We start from the raw sequence: 13,652 nt of genomic DNA on the forward strand, positions 1-13,652 counted from the left end.
CCATCCTTGATGATGGTTCCGAGCGCACAATCATTCTCCACAAGGCTGCTCAAGAACTCCAGCTTAATGGACCAAGTGAAAACCTAGCGCTCAGAACTATCCGCCAGGACATTAAGACAGTGTCAGGAAAGTCAGTGTCCTTTTCCATAGCATCTACAACTCATCCTCAGAAACGGTTTCGTATCAACGGAGCATTCACAGCAGCAGAACTCGGACTATCTAAACACTCTCACCCAGTTGAAGCCCTACAAAAGACTTATCGTCACCTCAGGGGTCTCCCCCTCCATTCCTTCAGCCAGGTTCAGCCATTGCTTCTCATTGGTTCGGACTATCCTCACCTCCTCACTCCAGTCGAGCCTGTGCACTTGGGACCACCAGGAGGACCAGCAGCTCTCAGAACCCGTCTCGGCTGGACCCTTCAAGGTCCTGCTAAAGTCCTGCTGCATCAGTCCTCTACTCCTCAGTGTCTCCTCATCAACACTTCTTCTCCTTCTGCTGATCTCCTCAGTCATGTGTCAAAACTATGGCAGATGGATATTCTCCCATATCGTAATGAGAAACTCATCACAAGGTCAAAACAGGATAATGCAGCCATCAAACTGCTGGAGGAGAAAACATTCAGAGTTGATGTTGACAACGTTCAAAGGTATGCCACTCCCCTGCTGTGGAAAGAAGGACTACCCCCGATCAATGCTCCAAAGGAAGCAGTCATGAGTCACCTGCGTGGTACTGAGAGTCGCCTGACAAAGGACTCCAGCAAAGCAGCTTCCTACAACAAGGAGATCAAAAAGCTACTTGATGCAGGCTACATCAGAAAGCTTACTTTACCTCAAGAGCAAAGCTGCAACTCATGGTATATACCACATCATATGGTCCATCACAATGACAAAGACCGTGTTGTCTTCAATTGTGTGTTCACATTTCAAGGTACCAGTTTGAATGAACATCTCCTTCCTGGACCAACCTTGGGAGCTACTCTTTTAGGCGTCCTACTTCGTTTTAGAGAGTATCCCATTGCAGTTAGCAGCGACATAAAAGGCATGTTCCATCAAGTCCGCCTTTTGTCTGAGGACCAGCCCTTTCTCCGTTTCCTCTGGAGAGATATGGATCGCAGCAGACCTCCTGATATATATCAGTGGCAGGTTCTCCCCTTCGGCACCACCTGCAGCCCCTGCTGTGCAACGTTTGCACTCCAGAAGCACGTCATTGAACACAGTAACACTGAAGAGGACACTCGCCACTCAATTGAAAACTGCTTCTATGTAGATAACCTTCTCCAGAGCTTTCCCTCCATATCTGAAGCCAAACAGCTTGTCACTAAGCTGCAAGATCTCCTCCAGTCTGGTGGCTTTGAACTGCGACAGTGGGCCACCAAAGTTCCAGATCTCATCAGTCACATGCCGCCTGAACAGGTATCTGAAAACAGAGAACTCTGGCTGTCAATGGATGGAACAGACCCACCAGAACGGACTCTGGGACTGCATTGGCACTGCAGATCCGATACCATCACCTATCAGCTCCGTCACACCGAACAGCCTCAGCCCACAATGCGCACTATCTATCGGATCTTAGCCAGACAGTATGACCCCTTAGGACTGCTTATTCCTTACACTACACGCGCTAAGATCTTGGTGCAGCGCCTCTGGGGGAAAAAGCGGGACTGGGACGACCCTCATCTTCCAGAGGACCTCCTTCAACTTTGGACCACTTGGGAGAGTGTACTCTATATTCTCCCGAATATCACCCTCCCCCGCTGCTATGTCCAGCCCGACACAGACCTCTCAACCTCAACTCAAAGCATCCACATTTTTTCAGATGCATCAGAGAAGGCATACGGATCTGTGGCCTACCTCCGGACTGTTGGCAGCAATGGGGAGATCCAGGTAGCCTTTCTAGCTGCCAGGTCTCGTGTTGCTCCAGTTCGACAGCAGTCCATTCCAAGATTGGAGCTCTGTGCTGCCCACATTGGAGCTCAGCTTGGCTCTGTATTGAAACGAGAGCTCACTTTACCCGTCTCATCCATCACATACTGGACTGACTCCACTACTGTACTGAAGTGGTTGCAGTCTCCATCCTGCCGATACAAGGTGTTCATTGGTGCCAGAGTTGCTGACATCCAAGAGTTAACTGAAAACAGTTCTTGGCGCTATGTCTACTCCAGTGACAACCCAGCTGATGACATTACGCGTGGACTAACCCTCTCTCAGATCATCGGTGAAAATCGCTGGAGTAATGGACCTGGTTTCCTAAAACAACCAGAGTCATCATGGCCTCTCTGTCCAGACATTTCTTCATTTTAGGACCTAACTGAACTCCGAAAAGTCCAGTTCTGTGGCCAGACCACTACTTCCTCTCATCCACCATTGCCTGATCCCAGACAATTCAGCACCTTTAAAGAGCTACTAGAGGTGTCCGCTCGAGCATGTCACGGGGTGGCCATTAACCCCATTCCTACAGCTGAAAACTTCAGACAAGCAGAACTGTCTCTACTCAGACAAGCTCAAAGGGACTGTTTTCCAGAAGAATTCTCCCTCCTCTCCACCCAGAATCCAGTCTCTGCCAATAGCAGGCTGCTGACTTTAGCCCCAGAATATGACTCAGAAACTCAGTTGATCTGGGTGGGAGGCAGATTACGACGATGTGAATCACTTAGTAAAGACACTTTACACCCTGTAAGAAAGGGTTATTGTAGATGTAGGGCAGGTTCGTGGATAAGACCGGACCAGGATGAGGTATGTTAGGATACAGGAAGAATGAGGAGAGACGGATCTTCTGTTACTGGCTTGCCACCCAGTAGCTTTAATGATGTCTGAGTAATCAGTTTCTGGAATAACAAACAACGTAATCAATTACTGCTATTCTAACAGGAGAGAATGTAACTAAGTTGTCTCTAAATAGCATACATGTTTGGGTTCTACAATCTCCATAGAGTACCCGTTTAACCGCATATACAGGTATACATAAATACACACACACACACGCGCGCGCTTACCTATGTATCAATAAGAGGACGTATCGGCCAGTAGCTTACGTAACATGCCCCGAACGTAGTTTAACACAAACAACCAGAGGTGGGAAGTAACGAAGTACAAATACTTCGTTACTTTACTTAAGTAGATTTTTCAGGTATCTGTACTTTACTTGAGTATTTATTTTTCTGACTACTTTTTACTTTTACTCCCTACATTTTTACACAAGTATCGGTACTTTCTACTTCTTACATTTTCAAACAGACTCGTTACTTTTTAACACGTCAGAGAGAAGTTTTTATTTCCGGTCAGTGCGCCTCAAACATCAACCGATCTGAGCCTAAACTGAGGAATAATAACATATAAGAGACAATCGTACTGGCGTATCCTCCATCCCCAGGGCTTATCGAGTACAAAGGTATTAAATACGCAAACCCATATAATTAATGTATCATTTATAGCGCTATAATCGGGCCGGACCGAGTGCGTAAGTTGCGCTGCGGCACATAAACAGCTTAGCTAGCGCTACTGAAGAGGAGCGAGCATGAAGGGAGTAACGTGTGGCAGGTAAATGCAACGTTTCTAAATACTCAACAAATATCAGCAAACACACAAAGTGTGTGCAGTTTGTCACACAGTGTGTAGCTAAAAGAAGAGCTGCTGTATTTCAGGGAGAGCAAAGAGAGAGAAGTTCACTCAGAGATGGAGAAAGAGGACAGGAGAGGAAGAAGAGAGGTTAGATTTAAAGGTAAGGACTGGAAAATAAACTGAAGTATGCTGACTTTGTGTTATTCAGAGATTCTATGAAAATACTGCAGTTTAGTGTGTAATAAACAGGTCAGCTTGTTGTACTGTATTTACAGTAAAGCTCTGTGTTGGTGCACTTTGTGTTCATGGTCAGAGTTACAGGTTACATCAGTGCAGCAGAGATGAGTTTGAATCAAAGCTGCTGATGCTGAGATTCATTCACTGAATCCAACATTTCTACAGCCTGTATGCTGTCAGTGTAGGGGATGGAGATCAGCTCAGATAGCTGTGAAATACTGGGTTACATCTTTGTGAGTTCACTTCATCCACACAGAGCAGTAAACCTCAGAGCAGCAGCAGGTCAGCTGATCACAGCCTGCACACCAACATCATTTACTGCAGCTCACAATAGAAAGTTGTGATTCTTCTCCCCATGCAGAGCCACTACAGCTGATCTTAGGGTTCCTCCACCTTCTGAATCCCACTGTAACCCCTGAGTATCCTCATGTTGGTGTTTAGGTGGAGGCACAGTCACCCTCTACTATGGAGGACACAGAGAACAGAGCTGTGTTTGAATTCACTTTCAATGTTTGTGTCCTACAGAACAGATTCAAGCTGAGTGCATTCATTAGAATTAAAATTTAGATTGGAATAACATTTGTATTCTCATGTATTATTTTATATTATTACAATAATATATGATGAGGTTCAGTTAGCTTTACAGAAAAATAGCAGGTAGAAACGTCCTCCAAAGAACTACTTTTACTTTCTTACTTTGAGTACATTTCAGAGCCTGTACTTTTTTACTTTTACTTAAGTAAAGAAGTTGAACAAGTACTTCGACTTTTACTAAAGTATTTTTTAACACAAGTACTTGTACTTCTACTTAAGTACAGAATGTCAGTACTTTTGCCACCTCTGCAAACAACTGAATTAACACCATAATCACAATAATATTCATGCATGCCCCATCCCATGGAGATACAATTCCTCCCTGCCGGTCGGTAATGTCCCAGCGCATGTGCTGAACATGGATTAACAGAAGTCAGTCTGAACATTGCGCTGAACCCGGAAATGGGTCGCGCTGCGTGCACTGAATAGAGTTATGAGTAGAACTTAATAACTCAAAGGACATTTACTTCTTGTCATTCACTTAGCTCTCAGAACATCCAGAAGGGGGGAAACACGCAGTCTATATGGCTCGGGCGATCGCACAGGGTTCGGTGTGGTGTGGTCGCCATTACACCCTCTCACAGTTCTCTCTCTCTCTCACCTGATACGCTAAGGGCGATCATGCAACATCGGATAGGCTAGCTGCAAGATTTAAAGGGCCTGTACAGTTTTGGACCAGACCTTTCATACACACCCCATTGTTCTTGATCCTCATCATCCCATAACAAAGCTCATCATAGCAGACTATGACAGCAAACTTGCCCACCCAGGAGCAGAGAGAGTTTTTGCCGAACTGCGAAGAAAGTTCTGGATCCTGCGTGGCAGAGAGGCTGTCCGCAAGCATCAGCACCACTGTCCTGAATGCTGCAAATGGCGCAGTAAACCAGTCATTCCAAAGATGGCTGATCTCCCACCTACCAGTTTAAGATTACATAAGCCAGCATTCTATTCAACAGGAATGGATTGTTTTGGACCTTATCTAATCAAGAGTGGGAGACGCAATGAGAAACGATGGGGCATGATATTTAAGTGCCTGACAACGCATGCAGTGTACCTTGATCTGCTAGCCAGTATGGACACTGACTCATTTCTCATGAGCCTACGCCGTTTCATCGCCAGGCGGGGAAAACCTCACGAGTTGCTATCTGACCAAGGGACAAACTTTAAAGGAGGCAGCTCAGAACTCAAGGAGACCTTCGACTTACTTGTCCCTGATCTACAGTCACAACTTGCCAGTCAGCAAATTCATTTTCACTTCAACCCGCCAAATGCACCCCATTTCGGGGGCTCTTGGGAGCGTGAAATCAGAGCCATCAAATCGGCTCTGCACACAATCCTAGGGTCTCAAATAGTAACGGAAGAGGTCCTGAGAACCATCCTGACTGAAGTGGAGAGTATCATCAACTCCAAACCACTTGGCTACACTTCCACAGATGTGGCAGACCCAGATCCAATCACTCCCAATATGCTGCTCATGGGACGACTGGATTCCTCCACACCTCAGGTCATCTACCCTCAGACAGACCTTCTTAGTTGCCGCAGATGGAGACACTGTCAAGCCTTAGCGGATCAGTTCTGGATCCATTTCATCCGGGATTACTTACCTTCTCTTCAGAGCCGTTCAAAGTGGCAGCAAGACTGTCAGGACCTCGCTATAGGAGACATTGTTCTCATTGTGGATCAGCAGCTTCCACGTGCCCTGTGGCTGATCGGCACAGTCACAGCTGTTTTTCCTGGAGTGGATGGCAGAGTACGGACTGTCCAGGTTCAGGTCAAGGACAGGAACTACACAAGACCAGTTGCTAAACTCATCAGACTTCCTTCGCTACCACAGGATACACCTACCTGACTGACTTTAATCAACTTTGATCCTCAAAGTTGGGGGCGGCTGTTAACAAGGTTTCCTGATTTACTCATTTCCGGACTCATTGAACGCATCACCATCCCATAATAGTTGTTTTCTCGCAGCCCATCCCATAATAGTTTCCTCCTCACGTCGGAACAGGACTTCGCTTCGGAGCTCACCGTTCGCTCTCCTTTAGTTGGACCAGTACCTTCAAATAGTTGCTAAAATAGTTACTCTTTTCACCTCAGTGGAGGACTATCTTGCCAGGACACTCATGGGTTTTGTATCCTCAATGTTTATGCGTCCATGAGACTGTAAGTTTGCCTCTTTGATTGTTTGGCTAGTTACGAAAAAGCGTCCAGTTCGCTGTTGAAATGCTCTTCTCTATAGTTGTTCGCACGGTTTAATTCTGAGTGTTGGTTGCTGTAATATTCCTCATTATTGTGATAACTATCGTTGTGAAATCTTTATTAGTCTTAGTTGCGTCTGAGTTAGCTTTTTTGTATTGCGGTTGCCGAAAATACCGGTGATGCATTTAGAGACCATCGGAATTCTGGAAATTCCCATAATTTCATTTTAGTCAATGGTGCGTTCAAGGACGCTTGGAATTTTCTGTATTTGGCGAGAATTCACTGGATCAATGTTCCTTTCTAGTATGCTATTTAGTTAAAGCCATGTCATTCAATAACCCTTTACACCATTCTGGGTTATTTTATTGTAGATACTTGAATATTTATCTGTGCTGTTAGATTATATTGTTATATATCTATTTGATCACTTGTTGTCATTTATTCTCTTTTTTTGTAGAAACCATAAACTTCACTATAAACATAAACATCATTATAAGCATAACCCTCATCCCAAGGGAATAAAGAGTGGCATGAGTGTAACTGACGTCTTCTCTCATCTGTTCTGGCCGGACAACCTGGGGAGATTGAGGATCTAAATCAGTTGCCTTATACAATCCTTTAGAGGTCACAAGTGTGGATTATTTCCCATCACCTCTTTTACACCTGTCGTGTAACCTATATACACATCGGACGCGTTGCGTTTTTGCAACTAAATCCTCCCTATATAACGCACGGTGGAAAAAAAAATGCAGTCAACATCAAGGGATGATGTAATGAGGCCCTGATGTTTCTAAACAAGAGAAGGAAGATAGAGAGTTTATGGGTTCATCCAACTCATAAGAAAGCAGTAGCAGGGAGAGTTTCATGGTTTGATCCCAGAGTTGAAGCTGCATCACGGATGCTTTCGCGCATATTTCAGGATGTCAGTGGGACAGTTTGAGCTCTTGTTGGCAGAGTTGGGATCGACATGTGAGGAGGTAGAGAAATAATTTCAGAGAGCCGACAGACCCGGAGCAGCGTGTAGCTGTGTGTCTGAGGTAAAATATTATGATTTTATTGTTCCCACATCACTGTATATTCAATACATCGGTGCGCGTTTTGAGCTATGACCTCACATGCTGCTAAATGCAGCGCTCTGATTGGTCAGTCCTGTTTGTTCGCTTGCGAAAGTCAGAAAAATTGAACTTGATCCGAAAAAATAAATGACGCAAATTTGTCCTGTGAAATGACGCAGTCGGTGTGAACGGCTGCATTAAGAACAGGCGAGTCCAAAAAATATTTTTAACGCATGAAACATTCGCACAGAATTTACACGTCCGGTTTGAAAGGGCCTTAAATCCCACTGACATGCCTTCTGTAGTGGAAGCAGAGTCTGGGGATGAGGGTGATGACTTGCCCATCACTGGGGGTGAGGTCGCTGAGGCGGTTAAACAACTCCTTGGTAGCAGGGGCCCTGAGGTGGTCAAAATTCACCCTGAGTTCCTGAAGGCTCTGGATGCTTTAGGGCTGTCTTGGTTGAAACGCCATCATGTGGAATTCTGGAGCATTGCCACTGGATTGGCAGACCATGGTAGTGGTCCCTATCTCAAAGAAAGGGTCCCCATAGGGTGTGCACCAAGTATTGGGGGGGATCACACTCCTCAGCCTCCCCAGGTGCTGGAAAGGAGGGTCTGTCCATTAGTCGAACCTCGGATTCAAGAGGAACAGTACGGTTTTCATTAAGGTTGCAGAACCCTGGACCAGCTCTTCATCCTCTTAAGGATATTCGAATGTGCGTGGGAGTTTGCCCATCCAGTCTACATGTGTTTTGTGGACTTGGAGAAGGCATTTGACCACGTCCTTTGGGCTATCTTGTGGGAGGTGCTGTGGGAGTATGGGCTTTCTGGCTCATTGTTGCAGGCCATTCAGTCTCTGTACAACCACAGTAAGGTCTGTATTGCCGGCAATAAGACGGACTCGTTTTCTGTGGGTGCTGGACTTCGACAGGGATGCCCTTTGTCACCAATTCTGTTCATAATTTTTATAGACAGAATTTCTAGGCATAGCCATGTGCTAAAAGGCTTCCACCTTGGTGGCCTCAGAATCTCATCTCTGTGGTCCTTTTGGGTTCATCAGGTGGTGACCTCCAGTTTGCAGTGGAACAAATCACAGCTGAGTGTGAAGCAGCTGGCATGAGAATTAGCCTCTCTCAGTCTGATACCATGGTTGTCATGTACCACTGTGTGAGAGGCAGGAAGAGGACCCCAGAGAAGGACAGCAAAGGCAAAAGCTTTGACTTTAGCTTTAATAAATGAAGAAAACAAGGATGGGCTGGACGGGAGCCAACAACACAAACTCTAACTCAAAACAAATTATAACATAACATGACTTTACTTGACTTGATTTGACTTTACTTGACTTTATTTGACATTAAGCACACATGCGTAGACATAGACAATGACCTAACAAAGAACTGACAAGAGCACAGACAATTTATACAGGCTTGGTAATGAGGGGAGTGACAATAGGTAAGGAGCACAGCTGAACTTAACACACTGCACAAGGAACACAAGACCATCAAAATAAAACAAGAAGTGACTAACCATGACGCACACATAAACTTGACAGAGGGAACCTAAACCTGACCAAAACAGAACCTAAATACAACACAAAGGGAAACACCAGGATGTCAAATTAAACACAAGATATAAGACAAGGGACTAAAACATGAGAGCAAAATATACATAGGCACAATGACAGAGCAGGAGGACATGGAAAGCAAAACATAACACAGACGTGACACCGGAGGGATAACACAAGCCCCTGAACACAGACATGGGAAAGACAACATGAGGGAAACAGGAGCTAAACTCAAATGACTAAACAGAAAATCATGATAACCTAAAATCCTAATGCATAACTCAGAAACATAACTCAAACATAGGGCGCAGTGGGCCAACCGCCAAGGTAGGGGCCCGACAGCGATCCCAGTGGTGGCGGTGAGGCGAGGCAAGGGGCTTGGACTGAGCCAGACCCTTGGGCTCTAGATGTGGCTCGGAACCCTGGGGCTGGGGATGCAGTGCAGGGCACACAGCTGTCTCCTTGGACAGCCGGGGCTTCTCTGTGGATTTCTTGGGTGAGCTTGGTGGTGGTGAAGATGATGGTGGCTGGGAGCTGCTGGAGATGGCATGGGCACAGTGGAGTGTGGCTTGGGAGCTGCTGCAGCTGGCATGGGCACAGTGGAGCGTGGTTCTGGCTTGGGAGATGCTGAAGATGGTGCTGGAGACAGAAAAGGGCTCTGAGGCCACTCTGCAGGGCACACAGTCGTCTCCTCCGACAACCGAGACTGCTTATGAGCACTCTGTGGTACTCCGTGAGGCTGAATTGTCCCCACCCAAGAGACGGATACGGGTACAGGGATGGACTGCCTCTCTGGAGCATAGCTCACCGTCTTTCTAGAGTTTGTTGTCTCTAAAAACACTGGCTCCTTTGTGGCCATTTTATTAGGCACAACTCCATCAGTCTGAGAGGAAAAACTCAGAATGGATAATCTCTGTAACAAACTCTTAATTAAGATGGGTAAAGAGTCCAGAAGGCAGGAATTTTCTATCACCAGTTTATGTAGTCTGTGCATTATGGCTTTCCTTTGCCCCTCACAGGGATGTCTAACCCACAAATCACACAGTTTGAACACAGAATTGCAAATGTCTGATTTCAATTCTCCTGATGGGAAAACAGTCTCAATGGAAAATGAGGTGTCTCTGGAGCACACAGTCCTTTTAAAGTTTTTGGAGGCTAAAACAGGATGACTCACTGTATCAATGGGCTGGAACCTGCGTTCACCCCTGAAGCGGGCTGTGACAGCAGCGGTGATGGCAGCGTGGAGATCCGTGGCTGTGGCGTGGAAGTCTGCGGCTGCAGCGTGGAAGGGCCACGGTATCCCATGAAACAACTGAATGATTCCTGCGGTGTTAAACCACACGGCTCACTGGGCCACCCGCCCAGGATCATGACAATGGTCCTCAGCTGGAAAAGGGTGGAGTGCCCACTCTGACTCAGGGACGAGTTGTGGTCTTGTTCACGAGTAATGGCAGAAGGGAGCGGGAGATCAACAGACGGATTGGGGCTACATCTGCAGTGATGTCAATTTACTGGTCAATCTACGGCCCTACCCTCACCTATGGTCATGAGCCTAAGTAGGGGTCTCCCTACTTAGGCTGCTGCCCCTACGACCTGACCCCGGATAAGTGGAAGAAAATGGATGCATGGATGGATGGATGGATTGACAATCTTTAACCTAACATGCACTGATAAGTATATCTAACACAGCTGCACACAGTTTACACCACCACATACCTTGTTACTGAAGCATTTCTCAGTGGAGAAGTCAGCACTGTCAGCAATCACATGCTTGCTGGGGAGTACAGCATAAGCCACAATCTGGACGTCTGGTGCCATCTCAGGAGACACTCTCACCTTAAAGGACACCTCACCCTCATTCACTGAAATAAATAAAAAAAACAAAGAGCCATTGTATTGATCTTCTTTTAACAATCACCAAAATTGTTGTTCCAATAGAATTTGCGTGACTGTGTAACTTTATTCAATATTTAATATTACAATAGAATTGAAGTCATGATTAAAGCCAGTCTTTACATACCTGCCTGATCTTTAACTTGAATCCGTTTAAATCCTTGCATGGCAATGTTTCCTCTGGCCAAGACCTGAAGAAGAAGAAGAAGAAAATAGCACACAATGACACACAGAAAAGCCCCTGAAATACACCTGGGATGTTATGTTTCCAAAGTAGTTTTTTTTCATCCTTTGCCCAGCTTTAAATCACACTGGGAGTATTTTAGAAGCAGAACTGCATGGGTCTTTTATTTTGGAAATTGATTGGATTCTCTTTGATGTTCATGTATAAAATAGACATGGTGTGTCTGGCTGATTGTGCAATTATTGTGAATAAGGGAGTGGAGCTCAGAGGCAGAACATCATGCAGGCATGAATAATTTAATCATAAGAGAGAAATCTTTGGTTGGTTCTGTTATGTTACAGCTCTATTAATTCTGAATTGATGTGAGCTAATGCATGAGTAACAGTCAGGGCGCTTTGTTCCAGTACACTGGGAAAATGGAAAATCTACTAATTCTACTATTAGCCCAAACCTGCCATAATATGGGACCCTTTGGAATGCTTTATAATTCGATTAATCCTGAACCTGTTTGTTGCTGTTACAGAACATGACATCATTGTGAGACCCCAAAATACCTAAGACCTTACTAGTAACACTTAACTAACCAATACTAAGCTTTAGTAAGGTATTAGTTAAGGCTTGTTTATTAATTCATACAACATTACTCTTCTTTAGTACATGTAAATGGTTCTCCTTGTTTAATAAGCTCATAAATAACATGTTTAGTGATGACAGATTAACATATTCTAAATAAATTATTATATTAACTACAACAAAAGTTTGTAGGCTCTTAATGGTTCATGGTATCATTAAAAAAGTCTAAGTAAATTATTAACATACATTGCCCATTTATATATATATATATATATATATATATATATATATATATATATATATATATATATATATATATATATATGTTAGTTATTTCATATTTTAATTTTGTGGTTAATTCTGGCAGTTACTGGTTGCTAGTTAAGTCTCATCTACAAGGAGGATCATTGTTGTCTTACAAATATTTCACAGAGCTTCACAAGTGTAAACACCACAAACAAAGCGTCCAATGTATTAAACTGTGCTGAAGAATGCCTCTGGGATCTTTAGGGTTTGGAATTCTGGCCAAGAGCACTCTTATTTCTGGTGAGCCACCCCTAAACTACCCGAGGAGCTGCTCTGACTTATCAGTTGACTTATCAGCTCTGACTTATGTATGATATTAAGATATTAAGGCAATAATCTGTACCAGAATCCTCTGTCATCATTCACCTGAGTTCACATGTGTGAAAGTACTGAACAACTTCATTGGTTTAATTCAGGAGACATTGGAACTGAACCTGACTTGATACTTTCTAGCTAACTGACTACAAACAAGAGGAAAGTTGCACTTAAGGACCTAAAGACATTCCAAACTTGAGTGAGCATCTCTCTTTGTCTCTCCTCTATATTTCCCTCATTACTCTGGATCAGTGAACTTGTGTCAAGAAATAACTCACCAAATACATCACATCCATGGAGGCCGGGACCTCCCCCACTACAGTGTACTGGATAGAAATATCCTCTTCTGTGTCACAGGAAAGGGGTTTACCCTTCCTCTTCACCTCCAGTGAGCTGACTGTTTTAGCATCTTGAGAAGAAGGTTGGGACTTAGACAGTGTGTGAGCTCCTTCCTCATAGAAGGTACTTCTATATCCACGGTATGTCAGTGTTGGTGTCAGGCTGGCCTGAATTGCAGATAAGAAACATAAATGATCTGATGAAGGTCAGCTCAGTTTTAGAAGCAAGCTAATGTGGAAGAAATAAACTGATTCAGTACGGCCACTTATTACTGTTGTTAGCACCTTGGAGGAGCAGCATAAAATATATTAAATCTAGCTTTTCATGAAAAATGTTGACTAAAAGACTGTTGTTTAACTACTGACTTACATGGAGAATAATATCCTGATCGAAGTTTTCTGTGCTGAATGAAAATGAGGCGACACCATTGCTGTCAGTTGTTAGATTTTGTAGTGAGCGTGCCGACCACCTTTCTCCCACAAACAGGTACACAGGTGCTTCAGGAATGGGTGTATCATTGTAGAAAACTGCTCTGACCTGCTCAAACCACAAGACTGTATTACTAAAACCCACATTTATGCTGCAATCTGTATCATTATAACACAGTGACACAACTGAAAGAACACATTTTGTATTTACTTTTCCTTCCACATTTGATCCTGGTTCCCAAAGCTTGGACATATCAATAAAAGACACCTTTCCAAGAGAATATGAAATCCTTATTCTCTTTTGCTGTTGGTGTGACATGCCTGAATATAGAATCTCCATGTTAGAACAATGTGTGTGCAAATATGCAGTAATCTATAATTTAAATAAATTAACCATTAAAATAATATAAC

The 13,652-nt window shown here is 44.2% G+C and overlaps 1 protein-coding gene across 1 annotated transcript in view; it reads right to left on the bottom strand.

Annotated features, from left to right (window-relative positions):
- LOC115791197 (alpha-2-macroglobulin-like) overlaps nt 1-13,652 on the bottom strand; it is a 72,603-nt gene that overhangs the window by 37,413 nt on the left and 21,538 nt on the right. The window contains exons 10-14 of the mRNA XM_030745335.1: nt 13,453-13,562; nt 13,183-13,350; nt 12,753-12,980; nt 11,224-11,287; nt 10,920-11,065 (exon numbers count right to left, since the gene is read on the bottom strand). Of these exons, the coding sequence (XP_030601195.1) occupies nt 10,920-11,065; nt 11,224-11,287; nt 12,753-12,980; nt 13,183-13,350; nt 13,453-13,562 (716 nt within the window). The remainder of the gene's footprint in view (nt 1-10,919; nt 11,066-11,223; nt 11,288-12,752; nt 12,981-13,182; nt 13,351-13,452; nt 13,563-13,652) is intronic.

The sequence above is a fragment of the Archocentrus centrarchus genome, chromosome 13, assembly GCF_007364275.1.
Source record: "Archocentrus centrarchus isolate MPI-CPG fArcCen1 chromosome 13, fArcCen1, whole genome shotgun sequence".
In the NCBI taxonomy this organism is placed as follows: Eukaryota; Metazoa; Chordata; class Actinopteri; order Cichliformes; family Cichlidae; genus Archocentrus; species Archocentrus centrarchus.